At 46.7% G+C, this 18824-nt stretch overlaps 1 protein-coding gene across 1 annotated transcript in view; it reads left to right on the top strand.

Moving 5' to 3' along the window:
- Window positions 1–18824, top strand: part of IRAG2 (inositol 1,4,5-triphosphate receptor associated 2) — a 224946-nt gene that overhangs the window by 39366 nt on the left and 166756 nt on the right. The window contains exons 11-14 of the mRNA XM_038771719.1: window positions 12461–12517; window positions 16281–16340; window positions 17245–17309; window positions 17408–17501. Of these exons, the coding sequence (XP_038627647.1) occupies window positions 12461–12517; window positions 16281–16340; window positions 17245–17309; window positions 17408–17501 (276 nt within the window). The remainder of the gene's footprint in view (window positions 1–12460; window positions 12518–16280; window positions 16341–17244; window positions 17310–17407; window positions 17502–18824) is intronic.

Genomic DNA, 18824 nt, shown 5'->3' with positions numbered 1-18824 from the left:
CCAGCGCTTAGAACAGTGCTTTGCACATAGTAAGCACTTAATAAATGCCATTATTATTATTAAGTGGCTTGCCCAAAGTCACACAGCTGACAAGTGGCTGAGCGGGGAATCAAACTCATGACCTCTGACTCCCAAGGCCCTGCTCTTTACATTGAGCCAAGCTGCTTCTCCTGTAAGCGCTCAATAAATACGATTGAATGAATGAATGAACCCCAGCTCTGCCAGGGGTTTTTTGCTGTGTAACCTTGGGCAAATCACTTCATGTCTCTGGGCCTCAGTCCCCTCATCTGTTAGAGGGGATTCAATCCCTGTTCTCACTCCTATTTAGGCTGTGAGCTTCCTGGGGGATCTGATCATCTCGGATCTACCTCAGCACTTAATATATTCATTCATTCATTCATTCAGTTGTATTGATTGAGCGCTTACTATGTGCAGAACACTGTACTACGCACTTGGGAAGTACACGTTGGTGGTTGAGACACAGTACGTGCTTAGCAAATGCAATAATAACAATGATGATATTAGTAGTAGTAATTGTATTCTTCCAAATCATCATCATCATCATCAATCGTATTTATTGAGCGCTTACTATGTGCAGAGCACTGTACTAAGAGCTTGGGAAGTACAAATTGGCAACATACAGAGACAATCCCTACCCAACAGTGGGCTCACAGTCTAAAAGGGGGAGACAGAGAACAAAACCAAAGATACTAACAAAATAAAATAAATAGAATAGATATGTACAAATAAATTAAATAAATAAATAGAGTAAAAAAAAATATGTACAAACATATATACATATATACAGGTGCTGTGGGGAAGGGAGGGAGGTAAGATGGGGGGATGGAGAGGGGGACGAGGGGGAGAGGAAGGAAGGGGCTCAGTCTGGGAAGGCCTCCTGGAGGAGGTGAGCTCTCAGCAGGGCCTTGAAGGGAGGAAGAGAGCTAGCTTGGCGGATGGGCAGAGGGAGGCCATTCCAGGCCCGGGGGATGACGTGGGCCGGGGGTCGATGGTGGGACAGGCGAGAGCGAGGTACGGTGAGGAGATCAGCGGTGGAGGAGTGGAGGGTGCGGACTGGGCTGTAGAAGGAGAGAAGGGAGGTGAGGTAGGAGGAGGCGAGGGGATGGACAGCCTGGAAGCCCAGGGTGAGGAGTTTCTGCCTGATGCGCAGATTGATTGGTAGCCACTGGAGATTTTTGAGGAGGGGAGTGACATGCCCAGAGCATTTCTGGACAAAGACAATCCGGGCAGCAGCATGAAGTATGGATTGAAGTGGAGAGAGACACGAGGATGGGAGATCAGAGAGAAGGCTGGTGCAGTAGTCCAGACGGGATAGGATGAGAGCTTGAATGAGCAGGGTAGCGGTTGGGATGGAGAGGAAAGGGCGGATCTTGGCAATGTTGTGGAGCTGAGACCGGCAGGTTTTGGTGACGGCTTGGATGTGAGGGGTGAATGAGAGAGCGGAGTCGAGGATGACACCAAGGTTGCGGGCTTGTGAGACGGGAAGGATGGTAGTGCCGTCAACAGAGATAGGAAAGTCAGGGAGAGGGCAAGGTTTGGGAGGGAAGACAAGGAGTTCAGTCTTGGACATGTTGAGCTTTAGGTGGCGGGCAGACATCCAGATGGAGATGTCCTGAAGGCAGGAGGAGATGCGAGCCTGGAGAGAGGGGGAGAGAGCAGGGGCAGAGATGGAGATCTGGGTGTCATCAGCGTAGAGATGATAGTTGAAGCCGTGGGAGCGAATGAGGTCACCAAGGGAGTGCGTGTAGATCGAGAACAGAAGGGGACTAAGCACTGAACCTTGGGGAACCCCCACAGTGAGAGAATGGGAGGGGGAGGAGGAGCCTGCAAAAGAGACTGAGAAAGAACGACCAGAGAGATAAGAGGAGAACCAGGAGAGGACGGAGTCTGGGAAGCCAAGGTCAGATAGCGTGTTGAGGAGAAGGGGGTGGTCCACAGTGTCAAAGGCAGCTGAGAGGTCAAATGCTTAGGCAAGTCACTTCACGGTGCCTCAGTTGCCTCATCTGGGAAATGGGGATCAGGACTGAGCATCAGGTGGGACGGGGACTGTGTCCAACCCAATTTCTTGTATCCACCCCAGTGTTTAGTACAGTACCTGACACATAGTAAGCACCTAACAAATACCATAATCATCATTAATTGAGCAGTAATATTAAGCAGACCCAGAGAAGGGACCGAATTCATTCATTCAGTCGTATTATTATTAATAATGATAATAATAATGTCATTTATTAAGTGCTTACTATGTGCAAGGCACTGTTCTAAGCGCTGGGGGGATACAAGGTGATTAGGTTGTCCCACAGGGGGCTCACAATCTTCATCCCCATTTTACAGGTGAGGTAACTGAGGCCCAGAGAAGTGAAGTGACTTGCCCAAAGTCACACAGCTAAGTGGAAGAGCTAGGATTCGAACCCATGACCTCTGACTCCAAAATCCGTGCTCTTTCCACTGAGCCACGCTGCTTCTACTTACTGTGTGCAGAGCACTGTACTAAGCGCTTATGATAGTCATCACCACCCAATCTTCTCCTCTTCCAGCAGTTCTAGAGTGTGAGCCCGTTGTTGGGTATGGACCATCTCTAGGTGTTGCCGACTTGTACTATCCCAGGCGCTTAGTGCAGTGCTCTGCACACAGTAGGCGCTCAATAAATACCAATGAATGAATGACTCGCACAGCCAGAATGACCTCCAGGGCGCAGCACCTAATAATAATCGTTGTGGCATTTGTTCATTCAATCGTATTTATTGAGCGCTTACTGTGTGCAGAGCACTGGGCTAAGAGCTTGATAATAATGATCGCACTTGCTAAGCGCTTACTATGTGCAAAGCACTGTTCTAAGCACTGGGGTAGATACAAGGTAATCAGGGTGTCCCACGTAGGGCTCACAGGCTTCATCCCCATTTTACAGATGAGGGAACTGAGACACAGAGAAGTGAAGTGACTTGCCCAAAGTCACACAGAAGACAAGTAGCAGAGCGGGGATTAGAACCCATGACCTCTGACTCCCAAGCCCGGGCTCTTTCCACTAAGCCACGCTGCTTCTCTGTTAAGCGCTTACTAGGTGTCAGACACTGTACTGAGCACTGGGGTGGAGACAAGCAAATTGGGTTGGACACAGGCCTTGTCCCCGCATGGGGCTCACAGTCCTAATCCCCATTTTACAGATGAGGGAACTGAGGCTCAGAGAAGTAAGGTGACTTGCCCAAGGTCACACAGCAGACAAGTAGCAGAGCTGGGATCAAAACCCAGATGAGGAAGCAGTATGGCCTAGTGGATAGAGCTCACCTCCTCCAGGAGGCCTTCCCAGACTGAGCCCCCATTTTCCTCTCTTCCTCCCCATCCCCCTGGCCCTACCTCCTTCCCCTCCCCACAGCACCTGTATATTCATTCAATTCATTCAATCGTATTTATTGAGCGCTTACTGTGTGCAGAGCACTGTACTAAGCACTTTATATGTTTGTATATATGTTTGTAGACATTTATTACTCTATTTTACTTGTACATACTTACTATTCTATTTTGTTAATGATGTGCATCTAGCTTTACTTCTATTTATTCTGACAACTTGACACCTGTCCACATGTTTTGTTTTGTTGTCTGTCTCCCCCTTCTAGACTGTGAGCTTGTTGTTGGGTAGGGACCGTCTCTATATGTTGCCAACTTGTACTTCCCAAGCACTTAGTACAGTGCTCTGCATACAGTAAGTGCTCAATTAATATGATTGAATGAATGAATAGAGCAAGGGCCCGGGAGTCAGTAGGACCTGGGTTCTAGCGTGGCTCAGTGGAAAGAGCACAGGCTTTGGAGTCTGAGGTCGTGGGTTCAAATCCAGGCTCAGCCAATTGTCAGCTGTGTGACTTTGGGCAAGTCACTTCACTTCTCTGTGCCAGTTACCTCATCTTTAAAATGGGGATTAAGACTGTGAGCCCCCCGTGGGATAACCTGATCATCTTGTAACCTCCCCAGCAATTAGAACAGTGCTTTGCACATAGTAAGTGCTTAATAAATGCCATTATTATTATTATTATTAATCCAGGCTCTGCCACTCATCTGCTGTGTGACCTTAGGCAAGTCCCTTCACTTCTTTGGGCCTTCTGGCTCCCTGGGCTGTGCTCTAGCCACTAGACTATGTTGCTTCTACCTGGGCTGCTGTGGTTAATAATAATAATGTTGACATTTGTTAAGCGCTTACTATGTGCAAAGCACTGTTCTAAGCGCTTGGGGGGATACAAAGTGATCAGGTGGTCCCACGTGGGGCTCACAGTCTTAATCCCCATTTTACAGATGAGGTAACTGAGGCTCAGAGAAGTTAAGTGACTTGCCCAAGGTCACACAGCAGACATGTGGCGGAGCCAGGATTCTAACCCATGATCTCTGACTCCAAAGCCCGTGCTCTTTCCACTGAGCCATGCTGCTTCTGGTTGTGGAGAGAGTGTCTGCCTCTGTATCTGTCTTCCATTCCCTTCCCACCATCTGACTCCTTAGTTATTATTGGGGTATTTGTGAAACATTTCAGCACTTAGAGCAGTGCTCGGCACATAGTAAGCGCTGCATTCATTGTGGTATTTATTGAGTGCTTACTGTGTGCACAGCACTGTACTAAGTGCTGCAGCCCCCGGGCCTGGAATGCCCTCCCTCTGCCCATCCGCCAAGCTAGCTCCCTTCCTCCCTTCAAGGCCCTGCTGAGAGCTCACCTCCTCCAGGAGGCCTTCCCAGACTGAGCCCCTTCCTTCCTCTCCCCCTCGTCCCCCTCTCCATCCCCCCCATCTTACCTCCTTCCCTTCCCCACAGCACCTGTATATAAGTATATATGTTTGTACATATTTATTACTCTATTTATTTATTTATTTTACTTGTACATATCTATTCTATTTATTTTATTTTGTTAGTATGTTTGGTTTTGTTCTCTGTCTCCCCCTTTTAGACTGTGAGCCCACTGTTGAGTAGGGACTGTCTCTATATGTTGCCAATTTGTACTTCCGAAGCGCTTAGTACAGTGCTCTGCACATAATAAGCACTCAATAAATACGATTGATGATGATGATGATGATGCAGCATGGCTCAATGGAAACAGCCTGGGCTCGGGAGTCAGAGGTAATGGGTTCTAATCCTGGCTCTGTCAATTGTCAACTATGTGACTTTGGGCAACTCATTCAACTTTTCTGTGCCTCAGTTACCTCATCTGTAAAATGGGAATGAAGCCTGTGAGCCCCACTTGGGACAACCTGATCACTTTATTATAATAATAATAATGGCATTTATTAAGCACTTATTATGTGCAAAGCACTGTTCTAAGCTCTGGGGTGGTTACAAGGTGATCAGGTTGCCCCAAGGGGGGCTCGCAGTGGTAATTCCCATTTTACAGATGAGGTAACTGAGGCACAAAGAAGTTAAGTGACTTGCCCAAAGTCACACAGCTGACAATTGGTGGAGCTGGGATTTGAACCCATGACCTCTGACTTCAAAGCCCATGCTCTTTCCACACTGCTTCTCTGTATCCTCCCCAGGGCTTAGAACAGTGCTTTGCACATAGTAAGTGCTTAACGCCATCATTATTATTATCATTTACTGTGTGCCAAGCAGTGTACTAAAGCAGTGTGGCTCAGTGGAAAGAGCACGGGCTTTGGAGTCAGAGGTCATGGGTTCAAATCCCAGCTCTGCCAATTGTCAGCTGCGTGACTTTGGGCAAGTCACTTCACTTCTCTGTGCCTCAGTTCCCTCATCTGTAAAATGCGGATTGACTGTGAGCTCACTGTGGGACAACCTCATCACTTTGTAACCTCCCCAGCACTTAGAACAGTGCTCTGCACATAATAAGCACTTAACAAATACCATTATTATTATTATTATTTTATGCTGGGGTAGATCGTCAGATCGGACACATGGGTCTTGTAGTTAGGTAGGAGGGAGAACAGGTATCAAATCCCCATTTTTCAGATATGGAAACAGAAACTCAGAGTAATCCAGTGACCTGCTCCAGGTCTCACAGCAGACGAGTGGCAGAGTCAGGATTAGAACCCAGGTCTTTTGATTACCAGGTCTGTGCTCCTTCTACTAGGCCACACTGCTTGTCCTAAATCGCTTTAATTTCCATAGCATTTTTTAATGGCATTTGTTACGGGCTTACTATGTGTCAAATGCTGCTCTAAGTGCTGGGATAGATACAAGGGAATTAGTTTGGACATTAGTTTGCCCATCCGCCAAGCTCGCTGTCTTCCTCCCTTCAAGGCCCTGCTGAGAGCTCACCTCCTCCAGGAGGCCTTCCCAGACTGAGCCCCTTCCTTCCTCTCCCCCTCGTCCCCCTCTCCATCCCCCCATCTTACCTCCTTCCCTTCCCCACAGCACCTGTATATATGTATATATGTTTGTACATATTTATTACTCTATTTTACTTGTACACATCTATCCTATTTATTTTATTTTGTTAGTATGTTTGGTTTTGTTCTCTGTCTCCCCCTTTTAGACTGTGAGCCCACTGTTGGGTAGGGACTGTCTCTATATGTTACCAATTTGTACTTCCCAAGCGCTTAGTACAGTGCTCTGCACATAGTAAGCGCTCAATAAATACGATTGATGATGATGATAGTCCCTGTCCCTCATGAGGCTACCAGTCTAGGAGGGAGAACAGGAAAATCGAGGCAAAGAGAAGTAAAGTGACTTGTCCAAGTTGACACAGCAAGCATTTGGCAAAGCTGGAGAATTAGAGCCCAGGTCTTCTGGCTCCCAGGCCATGCTGCTTTTTTAGCATTTATTGAGCACTTACTCAATGTTGTGGGTTAAATGTTTGGGTGACTCATGGTCCCTGACATCAGAGTTTACAATCTCGTGGCAGAGACAGGCAGACGTAAGCCATTCACAGAAAGAGAGGAGAAAGAAGCTTGGTCGCAGCTGTTGATGATCATCATCAATTGTATTTATTGAGCGCTTACTATGTGCAGAGCACTGTACTAAGCACTTGGGAAGTACAAATTGGCAACATATAGAGACAGTCCCTACCCAACAGTGGGCTCACAGTCTAAAATGATGATAATAATGATGACATTTATTAAGCGCTTACTATGTGCAAAGCACTGTTCTAAGCACTGGGGAGGTGACAAGGTGATCAGGTTGTCCCACGGGGGGCTCACAATCTTACTCCCCATTTTCCAAATGAGGTAACTGAGGCCCAGAGAAGTGAAGTGACTTGCCCAAAGTCACGCAGCTGACAAGTGGTGGAGCCAGGATTTGAACCCATGACCTCTGACTCCAAAGCCCGGGCTCTTTCCAGAGAACAGAGAAGCAGCGTGGCACAGCGTGGCACAGCGTGGGCTTTGGAGTCAGAGGTCATGGGTTCGAATCCCGGCTCCACCGCACCTCCACTGTGTGACCTTGGGCAAGTCACTTAACTTCTCCGAGCCTCAGTTACCTCATCTGTAAAATGGGGATTAAGACTGTGAGCCCCACGTGGGACAACCTGATCACTTTGTACCCCCCCAGCGCTTAGAACAGTGCTTTGCACATAGTAAGCGCTTAACAAATGCCAACATCATCATCATCATCATTTCCACTGAGCCACGCTGCTTCTCTGTTGATAGCAGAAGCCTAGGAGAGTGCCGAGTTAATTCAGGGTCAGTTAATACCTTTCTAACAGCAGATGAAAGAACATAGAGATTAAAACTGCAGATGGATTAATATCATCTGGGAAGGGGGAGTTCAGTGGTATTTAGTGAGCGCTTGCTAGGAGCAGACACTGTACTAAGCACTTTGAAGAGAGTTTTGTACAGTTTTTTTACTCTATTCTACTTGTACATATTTACTATTTTATTTTGTCAAATCATGTGCATCTAACTTTACTTCTATTTATTCCGATGACTTGACACGTGACCACATGTTTTGTTTTTTTTGTCTGTCTCCCCCTTCTAGACTGTGAGCCCGGGTAGGGACCGTCTCTATATGTTGCCAACTTGTACTTCCCAAGCGCTTAGTACAGTGCTCTGCACACAGTAAGCGCTCAATAAATTCGATTGAATGAAGAGTACAACAGAATTAGCAGACACAGTCCTTGGAGTCTGCCTCAGTGGCAGGAAGCCTTCCCTCCTTTCCTCTTCTCCCACTCCCTTCTGCATCACCCTGACTTGCCCCGTTTATTCATCGCCCCTCCCAGCCCCACACCACTTAAGTCCATGTCTCTCATTTATTTATATTAATGTTTGTCTCCCACTGTAGGCTGTGAGCTCAGTGTGGGGAGGGAATGTGTTTATTGTTTCATCCTAATGTTCTCTCCCAAGCACTTAGTATAGTGATCTGCACAAAGTGCTAAATAAATACAATTGACTGACCATCCTAATCCCCACCCTGAGAAAATCCCAACTGACCAATCTCTCATTCATATTTATTAAGCACAAAGTGCCCTAGAGCACTGTACAAACTGCTTTAGAAAATACAAAAGAATAAGAAGAACTGAGCCCTGCCTCATTTGATCTTACAATTGTAGTTATAATGGTGGTGACATAATAATGATGGTATTTGGTAAGCTTTGACCGTGTGCCAGGCACTAAATGCTGGTTATACAAGGTCATCGGGTCAGACTCAATCGCTTGCCCCATACAGGACTCACAGACTAAGCTGTGTGACTTTGGGCAAGTCACTTAACTTCTCAGTGCCTGTTAGCTCATCTGTAAAATGGAGATTAAGACTGTGAGCCCCCCGTGGGACAACCTGATCACCTTGTAACCTCCCCAGAACAGTGCTTTGCACATGGTAAGTGCTTAAATGCCATAAAAAAGGAGGGAGAACCGATTTTGAATCTCCATTTAGCAGATGAGGAAATTGAGGCATGGAGAAGTTGTTAAAATATTATTTTAAAGAAAAAGCAATAGAATGTAAAGATTACTCTGACTCTACTAACTCTATTGTGACCTAAACTCATTGTGGGCAGGGAACATGCCTACCAACTCTGTTATATTATACTCTCTCAAGCCCTTAGTACAGTGCTCTTCACACAGCATGTGCTCAGTAAATATGATTGATTGTTTGATAGTACAGTGCTTGGCTCAATAAATGCTCCATAAATGTCATTAATCATTTGATTGGGGACGCAGCATTGCCTAGTGGCAGGAACACAGGCTTGGGAGTCAGAGGATGTGGGTTCTAATCCTGCTTCGCCACTTGTCAGCTGTGTGACCTTGGGCAAGTCACTGAACTTCTCTGTGCCTCAGTCACTCCAACCGTAAAATGGGGATTAAGACTGTGAGCCCCACAATGGACAACCTGATTACCTTGCATCTACTCCAGTGCTTCAAACATCATCATCATCATCATCAATCGTATTTATTGAGCGCTTACTATGTGCAGAGCACTGTACTAAGCGCTTGGGAAGTACAAATTGGCAACATATAGAGACAGTCCCTACCCAACAGTGGGCTCACAGTCTAAAAGGGGGAGACAGAGACCAAACATACTAACAAAATAAAATAAATAGAATAGATATGTACAAATAAACTAAATAAATAAATAGAGTCAAAAAATATGTACAAACATATATACATATATACAGGTGCTGTGGGGAAGGGAGGGAGGTAAGATGGGGGGATGGAGAGGGGGACGAGGGGGAGAGGAAGGAAGGGGCTCAGTCTGGGAAGGCCTCCTGGAGGAGGTGAGCTCTCAGCAGGGCCTTGAAGGGAGGAAGAGAGCTAGCTTGGCGGATGGGCAGAGGGAGGCCATTCCAGGCCCGGGGGATGACGTGGGCCGGGGGTCGATGGCGGGACAGGCGAGAGCGAGGTACGGTGAGGAGATCAGCGGTGGAGGAGCGGAGGGTGCGGACTGGGTTGGAGAAGGAGAGAAGGGAGGTGAGGTAGGAGGGGGCAAGGGGATGGACAGCCTGGAAGCCCAGGGTGAGGAGTTTCTGCCTGATGCGCAGATTGATTGGTAGCCACTGGAGATTTTTGAGGAGGGGAGTGATATGCCCAGAGCGTTTCTGGACAAAGATAATCTGGGCAGCAGCATGAAGTATGGATTGAAGTGGAGAGAGACACGAGGATGGGAGATCAGAGAGAAGGCTGATGCAGTAGTCCAGACGGGATAGGATGAGAGCTTGAATGAGCAGGGTAGCGATTGGGATGGAGAGGAAAGGGCGGATCTTGGCAATGTTGTGGAGCTGAGACCGGCAGGTTTTGGTCACGGCTTGGATGTGAGGGGTGAATGAGAGAGCGGAGTCGAGGATGACACCAAGGTTGCGGGCTTGTGAGATGGGAAGGATGGTCAAACAGTCTTCTAGACTGTGAGCCCAATGTTGGGTAGGGATTGTCTCTGTTGCCAAATTGCACTTTCCAAGCATTTAGTGCAGTGTTCTGCGCACAGTAAGCGCTCAATAAATATAACTGAATGAATGAATTGAATGATAATGATAATTATGGTATTTAAGTGCTTATTGTGTGTCAAGCGCTGGGGTGGATACAAGAAATCGGGTTGGACACAGTTCCTGTCCCACCTGGGGCTCACAGTCTTAATCTCCATTTTACAGGTGAGGGAACTGAGGCCCAGAGAAGGGAAGTGACTTGCCAGAGGTCATACAGCAGACACGTAGCGGAGCTGAGATTAGAACCCAGATCCTTCTGACTCCGAGGCCCAGCCTCTATCTACTAGGCCACATGGAGCCAAGTGTTCCTGTGACAAGGAAGTGCTGGAGAGGCAGTAAAAGAAGATTAGAGTTAGCAAGGGAAGGCTTCCTGGAGGAGGAGGATTTTTCTAGTAGGCCTTGGAATATAGAGCAGCAGTTTTCCAGATGATGATGATAGTATTTAAGCACTTAGAATGTGCCAAGCACTGTACTAAACACTCAGGTGGGTACCAGTAAATCTGGTTGGACACAGTCCTTTTCCCACACGGGGCTCACAGTCTTAATCCCCATTTTCCAGGTGAGGTAACTGAGGCCTAGAGAAATGAAGTGATGGGCTCAAGATCACACAGTGGACAAATGGCAGAGCCTGGGGATTAATAATAATAATAATAATGACATTTATTAAGTGCTTACTATGTGCAAAGCACTGTTCTAAGCACTGGGGAGGTTACAAGGTGATCAGGTTGTCCCACATGGGGCTCACAGTCTTAATCCCCATTTTACAGATGAGGAAACTGAGGCCCAGAGAAGTTAAGTGACTTGCCCAAGTCACACAGCTGACAATTGGCAGAGCCGGGATTAGAACCCAGAACCTTCTGACTCCGAGGCCTGTGCTCTATTCTCTAGGCCACGCTGCTTCTCACTGGGGAGGGAGCCCTTGAACAAAAGTTCATCAGTGGTGGAGCCTCTCTGTCTCACTGTTAACTCCAGAAATTTGTATTGCCTAACTTCCAAGTCTGACTCAACTTGGAAAAAAAATCACTGGGTCACCTTTGGAATTCACAAATGTTAAGGATAGTTTTAAACAAAGGAAATGGATCCGACTTTCACGAGATAGGATGTGAGCTGTTTTTGTTGGTGTTTGTCTATTTTGTTTATGATATTTGTTAAACACTTCCTGTGTGCCACACTCCGGGGTGGATATAAGCCAATCAGGTTGGACACAGTCCCTGTCCCACATGGGACTCACAGTCCCCATTGTACAGATGAGGTAACTGAAGCCCAGAGAAGTGAAGTGACTTACCCAAAGTCCCACAGCAGTCACGTGGCAGAGCTGGGATTAGAACTCAGGTCCTCTGACTCCCATGCCTGGGCTCAATCCACTAGGCCACGCTGCTTCAGGCCATTTCATTCATTCAATCGTATTTATTGAGTGCTTACTGTGTGCAGAGCACTGTATTAAGCACTTGGAAAGTACAATTCAGCAACATATAGAATCCCTACCCAACAACGGGCTCACAGTCTAAAAGCTTGTCTTCTGCCTTCCAGTAAGCCCCACATAGGACAGGGACTGTGTCCAACCAGATTTGCTTGTAGTAATAATAATAATTATAATAATGACATTTATTAAGCGCTTACTATGTGCAAAGCACTGTTCTAAGTGCTGGGGAGGTTACAAGGTGATCAGGTTGTCCCACGGGGGGCTCACAATCTTCATCCCCACTTTTCAGATGAGTTAACTGAGGCCCAGAGAAGTTAAGTGACTTCCCAAAGTCACACAGCTGACAATTGGCGGAGCCGGGATTTGAACACCTGACCTCTGACTCCAAAGCCCGGGCTCTTTCCACTGGGCCATGCTGCTTCCCCACCTCAGCTTCTTGTATCCACCTCAGCGCTTATTACAGGGCCTGGCACATAGTGAGCACTTAACACAATCATTATTATTCTTCCAAGAGATGATCTAGCTGGAAAGCAAAGGGAAATTTTCCTCCCGATTTTCTGAGCTGTCTGCGGGGCCCCGGAGCGGGATTCATCTCCTGGTTGGAGCCAGGATGGGTTGTGGGATCTGGGATCGTGCGGTTCTGTGCGGCGGCCTCCTATCTCACCCCCATCTCCTTGCAGGTGCAGCTGCGTGAATATGAGAATGCCGTGCTCGATCGGGACCAGAGGCTTCAGGAGGTTAGTGTTGTCTCCTCGGCCCTGAATGTGCCGCTGATTGTTTTTTAGAATGTGACGAAGGCAGGAAATGTCCCCGCTCTTCTGTTTCTCATCCCGTCGGAAGCCCTGTGCTTAACTCTGGGTTCACACACCTGTGTGTCAGTACCTCTATGTTCATTCTATGTTCATTCCTCGTTCTCACCTGTCTCATCATCGACCCCTGGCCCACGTCATCCCCGGGCCTGGAATGCCCCCAATCCCTCTGCCCATCCGCCAAGCTAGCTCTCTTCCTCCCTTCAAGGCCCTACTGAGAGCTCACCTCCTCCAAGAGGCTTTCCCAGACTGAGCCTCTTCCTTCCTCTCCCCCTCGTCCCCCTCTCCATCCCCCATCTTACCTCCTTCCCTTCCCCACAGCACCTTTATATATGTATATATGTTTGTACATATTACTCTATTTATTTATTTGTTTTACTTGTACATATCTATTCTATTTATTTTATTTTGTTAGTATGTTTGGTTTTGTTCTCTGTCTCCCCCTTTTAGACTGTGAGCCCACTGTTGGGTAGGGACTGTATATGTTGCCAATTTGTACTTCCCAAGCACTTAGTACAGTGCTCTGCACATAGTAAGCGCTCAATAAATACGATTGATGATGATGATTCCCCTCTTCAGTCCTTACTTCGCTCTGCTGCCCAGATCGCTTTTCTACAAAAATGTCCAGGCCATGTTTCCCCACTCCTCAAGAATCTCCAGTGGTTGCCCATCCACCAGACTGAGCCCCCTTTATACTCTCCTCCTCCTCCCCATCCCCCCTGCCCTACCTGCTTCCCACCCCACAGCACTTGTATATATGTTTGTACAGATTTATTACTCTATTTTGCTTGTACATACTTACTATTCTATTTTGTTAATGCTGTGCATATAGCTTTAATTCTATTTGTTCTGACGACTTTGACACCTGTCTCCATGTTGTGTTTTGTTGTCTGTCTCCCCCTTCTAGACTGTGAGCCCATTGTTGGGTAGGGACCATCTCTATTTGTTGCCAACTTGTACTTCCCAAGCACTTGATACAGTGCTCTGCACACAGTAAGCGCTCAATAAATACAATTGAATGAATGAATCCACTTCTGCATCAAACAGTAACTCCTCACCATTGGCTTCAAAGGAGTCTGAGGAGCCTCGTCCCCTCCTACCTCACCTCACTTCTCTCCTTCTACAACCCACTTTACTCCTCTAATGCCAACCTTCTCACTGTATTTCCATCTCATCTAGCTCACTGCCGACCTCTCACCCATATCCAGACTCTAGCCTGGAACGCCCTCCCTCCTCATATCTGAACATCATTCTCCCCCTTCTTCAAAGTCTTATTGAAGGTCTTCCCTGACTTTGGCCCTCATTTCCTCTTCTCCTAGTCCTTCTGTCCTGCCTTTGCACTTGTATTTGCATCCTTTATTCACCCATTCCTCAGACCAACAGCGCTTGGGACTGACACCTATCCACCCACCTCACTGAGTGCATGATTAAACAGGGGCAGACAGGCGTTAAAATGAATTTCAAAAAAGGGGAACTGTACGTGAGTTAATATTTGTGACATTTGAGCCCTTACTATGTGCCAAGCACTCTAAGTACTGTATAATAATAATAATAATGGCATTTATTAAGTGCTTACTATGTGCAAAGCACTGTTCTAAGTGCTGGGGAGGTTACAAGTTGATCAAGTTGTCCCACAGGGGGCTCACAGTCTTAGTGCCCATTTTACAGATGAGATAACTGAGGCCCAGAGAAGTTAAGTGACTTGCCCAAAGTCACACAGCTGACAATTGGCGGAGTTGGGATTTGAACCCATGACCTCTGACTCCAAAGCCCATGCTCTTTCCACTGAGCCACGCTGCTTCTCTATTATATTATTATTATAACCTAAGTATTAAACTTAGGTTCTGTACATGAGTTAATATTTGTGACATTTGAGCCCTTACTATGTGTCAAGCACTCTCTGTATTAAACTTAGGTTCATTCAATTGTATTTACTGAGCATTTAACTGTGTGCAGTGCACTGTACTAAGCTGTGCTGTGCACTGTACTAAGCACTTGGGAGAGTACAATAGAACAACAGACACATACCTGCCCACAATGAGCTCACAGTCTAGAGGAGGAGACAGACATTAATATACATAAATAAAAAGATAAATAAATGACAGATATGTACATATGCGATGTGGGGATTGGAGGGAGGGTGAATGAGGGAGCAAGTAAGAGTGGAGCAGGAGGGAGTGGGTGCAGTCAGGGGGGCTTCTTGGAGGAGATGTTCTTTCAATAAGGCTTTTGAATATGGGGAGACGAATCATCTGTCTGATATGAGGAGGGTGGGCACTCCAAGCCAGAGGTAGGATGTGTGCGAGAAGTCGGCGATGAGATAGAGGAGATCTCAGGAGGGTTTTGAATATGGGGATATCAGTGGTCTGCTGAAGGGGGAAAGGGGAGAGCGAGAGGTCAGCAGTGAAAGAAGCAAAAATGAGGCCCAGTGAGTATGTTGGCTTGAGAGGAACAAAAAGTGTGTAGTAGAATTCATTCATTCAATAATATTTATTGAGCGATTACTGCGTGCAGAGCACTGTACTAAGCTCTTGGGAGAGTGCAATACAATGATAGACATATTCCCCACCCACAGTGAGCCTATTATCTAGAAGGGGGAGGAAGACATCGATAGAAATAAATAAATGGCAGATTTGTACATAAGTCCTGTGGGGCTGGAGTGGGGGAAAGACGAAAGGGAGTAAGTCAGGGTGACACAGAAGGGAGTGGAAGGAGAGAATGGATGGAGAATGGATAAGCAGAAGCAGCGTGGCCTGGTAGAGCATGGGCCCAGGTGTCAGAGGATCTGGGTTCTAATCCTGTCCCTGCCACTTGTCTGCTGTGTGACCTTGGGCTTTGAACTTAGCTTCTCTGGGCCTTAGTTTCCTCATCCATAAAATGGGGATGCAATGCCTATTCTCTCTCCTCCTTAGACTATGAGTCTGATAAGGGGCAGGGATGGTGAATGGCCTGATGATGTTGTATCACCCCAGTGCTTAGCACAGTATAGGGCACATTGTAAACACTTAATATGCCATAAGTGGTATTATTAGGGCAGAGAGAGCTGATTGAGTCGTGGCCTTCTCTGTGTGCCGGATCCCTTGGTGTCTGCTTCCTGGTGATAGGGAGGTAGCTATCACAATTTCCATAGTCATATCCGGCTTATCTGTTAACTCCAACCTCCCCATCACTTTGGCCACAGTTTTACAGAGGATGTCAATGGTGTAAAATTTGGGTCTTGAGTTCCCCGGGATGATAGCAAGAATTCTTGGCCTTGGTCTGTGAGAGGGAGTTTTGAAACAGAACCACCATTTCGAGTGTGCTTCATTTCTTTTCTGTTGCACCCAAATCAGTCCTGTGATCTAAAGAGAAAACACTGGCTTTTGTTCAACCTGTCGATCGGTTCAGAACAATACAAAATCATGCAAAAATATCTCACCAGGGAGACTGGCAGGAAGTTCTTTGGGTTTGATGAGGCATTTTGTTTCATGTCTCGCTCTCTTTCCCCCCTCTCTCCCCTTCTTCCTCTCTCCCCTCTCTCTCCTCTCTTTGTCTCTTTCCTCTCTCCTCTCTTTTTCTCTCCCCTTTCTCTCTCTTTTTTCTCTTTCTCTCTCTCCTTCCCTCTCTCTTTCTCTCTCCTCTCTCCAAATGTCACCAGGTCATCTGCTGTGTTAATGCCTCCTTTGCTAGTAACTCTTGATTAAACTTACAGAAAGAATTGAAGATAGAAGAGCTGAAGTCAATCAACATGGAATACGCCACAGTAATCCAGGTAACCTATTTGCGTGCAGGCAGGGGAAGGCAAACCTTTTTTAAATGATGACAGTTTTCTATGTAACCACGCAGTAGCAGTAGTAGCAGTAAGAGTAGCTATTGACTAAGCACTTTCTGTAAGCAGGAGGCAATGTTCGAAGTCCTGAAAGAATACAAAGGAGATGATCCTGGGCCCTCAGATATAAAAAAAAAATAATGATTTGTGGGGTCAAGGGCGGTGGGGTGGGGGTTGGCAACAGAGTGGGAAACATAAAATAATACAAATACAAAACATAAAAGTTCAGAGTTTAGCAAATCCGATGGTGAAGGGGACTTGTTGTAGTCTCAGGGGGCTGACACTCAAGTCATCAAGTCAATCAGTAGTATGTATTGAGCACTTACTGTGTGCAGAGCGCTGTACTAAGCGCTTGGGAGCATATAATAGAACAGAGTTGGGAGATACGTTTTCTGCCTGCAAGGAGCTTCCAGAGCAGAGGGTTCAGTCCCCCCTCCCAAGACAGACTTGTCGTGGTTCCACCGTTTAGTAGAGGCAACGGTGCATGGGTCATGTTGGGAGCCGGGGATAATAATAATAATAATAATAATAATAATAATGATGGCATTTATTAAGTGCTTACTATGTGCAAAGCACTGTTCTAAGCGCTGGGGTAGATACAAGGTGAGCAGGTTGTCCCTAGGGGGGCTCACAGTCTTAATCCACATTTTACAGATGAGGTAATTGAGGCACAGAGAAGTTGTGACTTGCCCAAAGTCACACAGCTGACAATTGGCAGAGTTGGGATTTGAACCCGTGACCTCTGACTCCAAAGCACGGGCTCTTACCACTGAGCCACGCTGCTTCTCTAATCCTGGGAATGTGGCAGGGGCCCCCACCCAACCGCATGTTCTGCCTCCGATTCTAGAACTTGCGAGGGGAGAAAACCAAACTGGTGGAGGAGATTGAACAGATGCAGCAGGAAATCCTCTCGTGAGTACCAGCCGTTTCGTCCACCTCCCTGCTGACCCAAGACGGGAGTGCCCCACCTCCCTTGTCCCCTGTGCCCTTTCTCTTTGCTTCCTTTGTAGCTGCGGCATCAACTTCCCCACGGGCGGCAACCTCGGCGGGCACGGAGTAGAGACGTCCTTACACCGGGAACTCACGCTGGCTCAGAGTGTGGAGGTAGATGCTCATTCACTCGTATTTTGATCAAACTTATCGAGCATTCACTGGGCGTGAAGCACTGTACTAAGCGTGCAACAGCTTGGGAGGCCCAGTAAAATGGGCCAGGGCCACACACTACTAAGAGTACAATGCCTGGCACATAGTAAGCACTTAACAAATCCCATCATTATTATTATTGTTACTAGGGATCCATGAAGGAGTAGGGGTCAGTGGGGCTGGGGGTCTAGGGATAGTAAGCTGATGGGGAAAGAAACCCAAATTCTATACCTGGAGTTAGAAGGAACAGATGCATTTTCAGTGTGACCCTCAGAATAATAATAATAATTAATCACTGTGGCATTTGTTAAGCACTTACTATGTGCTGGGCACGTACTAAGCACTGGAATGGATACAAGCAAATAGGGTTGGATACAGTTCCTGTCCCACATGGGGCTCTCGGTCTCAATCCCAGTTTTACAGATCATCATCATCATCATCAATCGTATTTATTGAGCACTTACTATGTGCAGAGCACTGTACTAAGCGCTTGGGAAGTACAAATTGGCAACATATAGAGACAGTCCCTACCCAACGGTGGGCTCACAGTCTAAAAGGGGGAGACAGAGACCAAACATACTAACAAAATAAAATAAATAGAATAGATATGTACAAATAAATTAAATAGAGTAAAAAAAATATGTACAAACATATATACATATATACAGGTGATGAGGGATGAGGGAACTGAGTCACAGAGAAGTGAAGTGACTGCCCAAGGTCACACAGCAAACAAGTGGAAGAGCCAGGATTAGAACCCATGAGCCTGTGATTCCCAGGCCCCGGCTGTATCAACTAAGCAGTAATAATAATAATAATTATGGTATTGGTTAAGTACTTACTATGTGCCAAGCACTGTTCTAAGCTCTGGGGGAGATACAAGGTAATCAGGTTGTCCCACGTGAGACTCACAGTCTTAATTCTCTTTTATACATGAGGGAATTGAGGCCCAGGGAAGTTAAGTGGCTTGCCCAAGGTCACACAGCAAACAAGTGGTGGAGCCAGGATTAGAACCCACATCCTTCAACTCCCAGGCCCGTGCTCTTTACACTGTCATGCTAGTGGCTTTAAATAAGCCCTAGCTTGTGTGTTTACTATTAGGGAAGGTAGAGGGTGATGAGATTGGAGCGTGTCCCCATCTCACACGGGACTGATGATCCAACTTATACCCATTTGGCAGATGGGAAAACTGAGGTTTAAGAGAGGGGCTGATTATCCATCTTATCTCTCTTTGGCAGATGAGGAAATTGAGGTTCAGAGAGGCCCTGACCATCCATCTGATCC

This window comes from Tachyglossus aculeatus, chromosome 2 (assembly GCF_015852505.1).
Source record: "Tachyglossus aculeatus isolate mTacAcu1 chromosome 2, mTacAcu1.pri, whole genome shotgun sequence".
NCBI lineage: Eukaryota > Metazoa > Chordata > Mammalia > Monotremata > Tachyglossidae > Tachyglossus > Tachyglossus aculeatus.
This window is presented reverse-complemented; position numbering and strand designations above follow the sequence as displayed.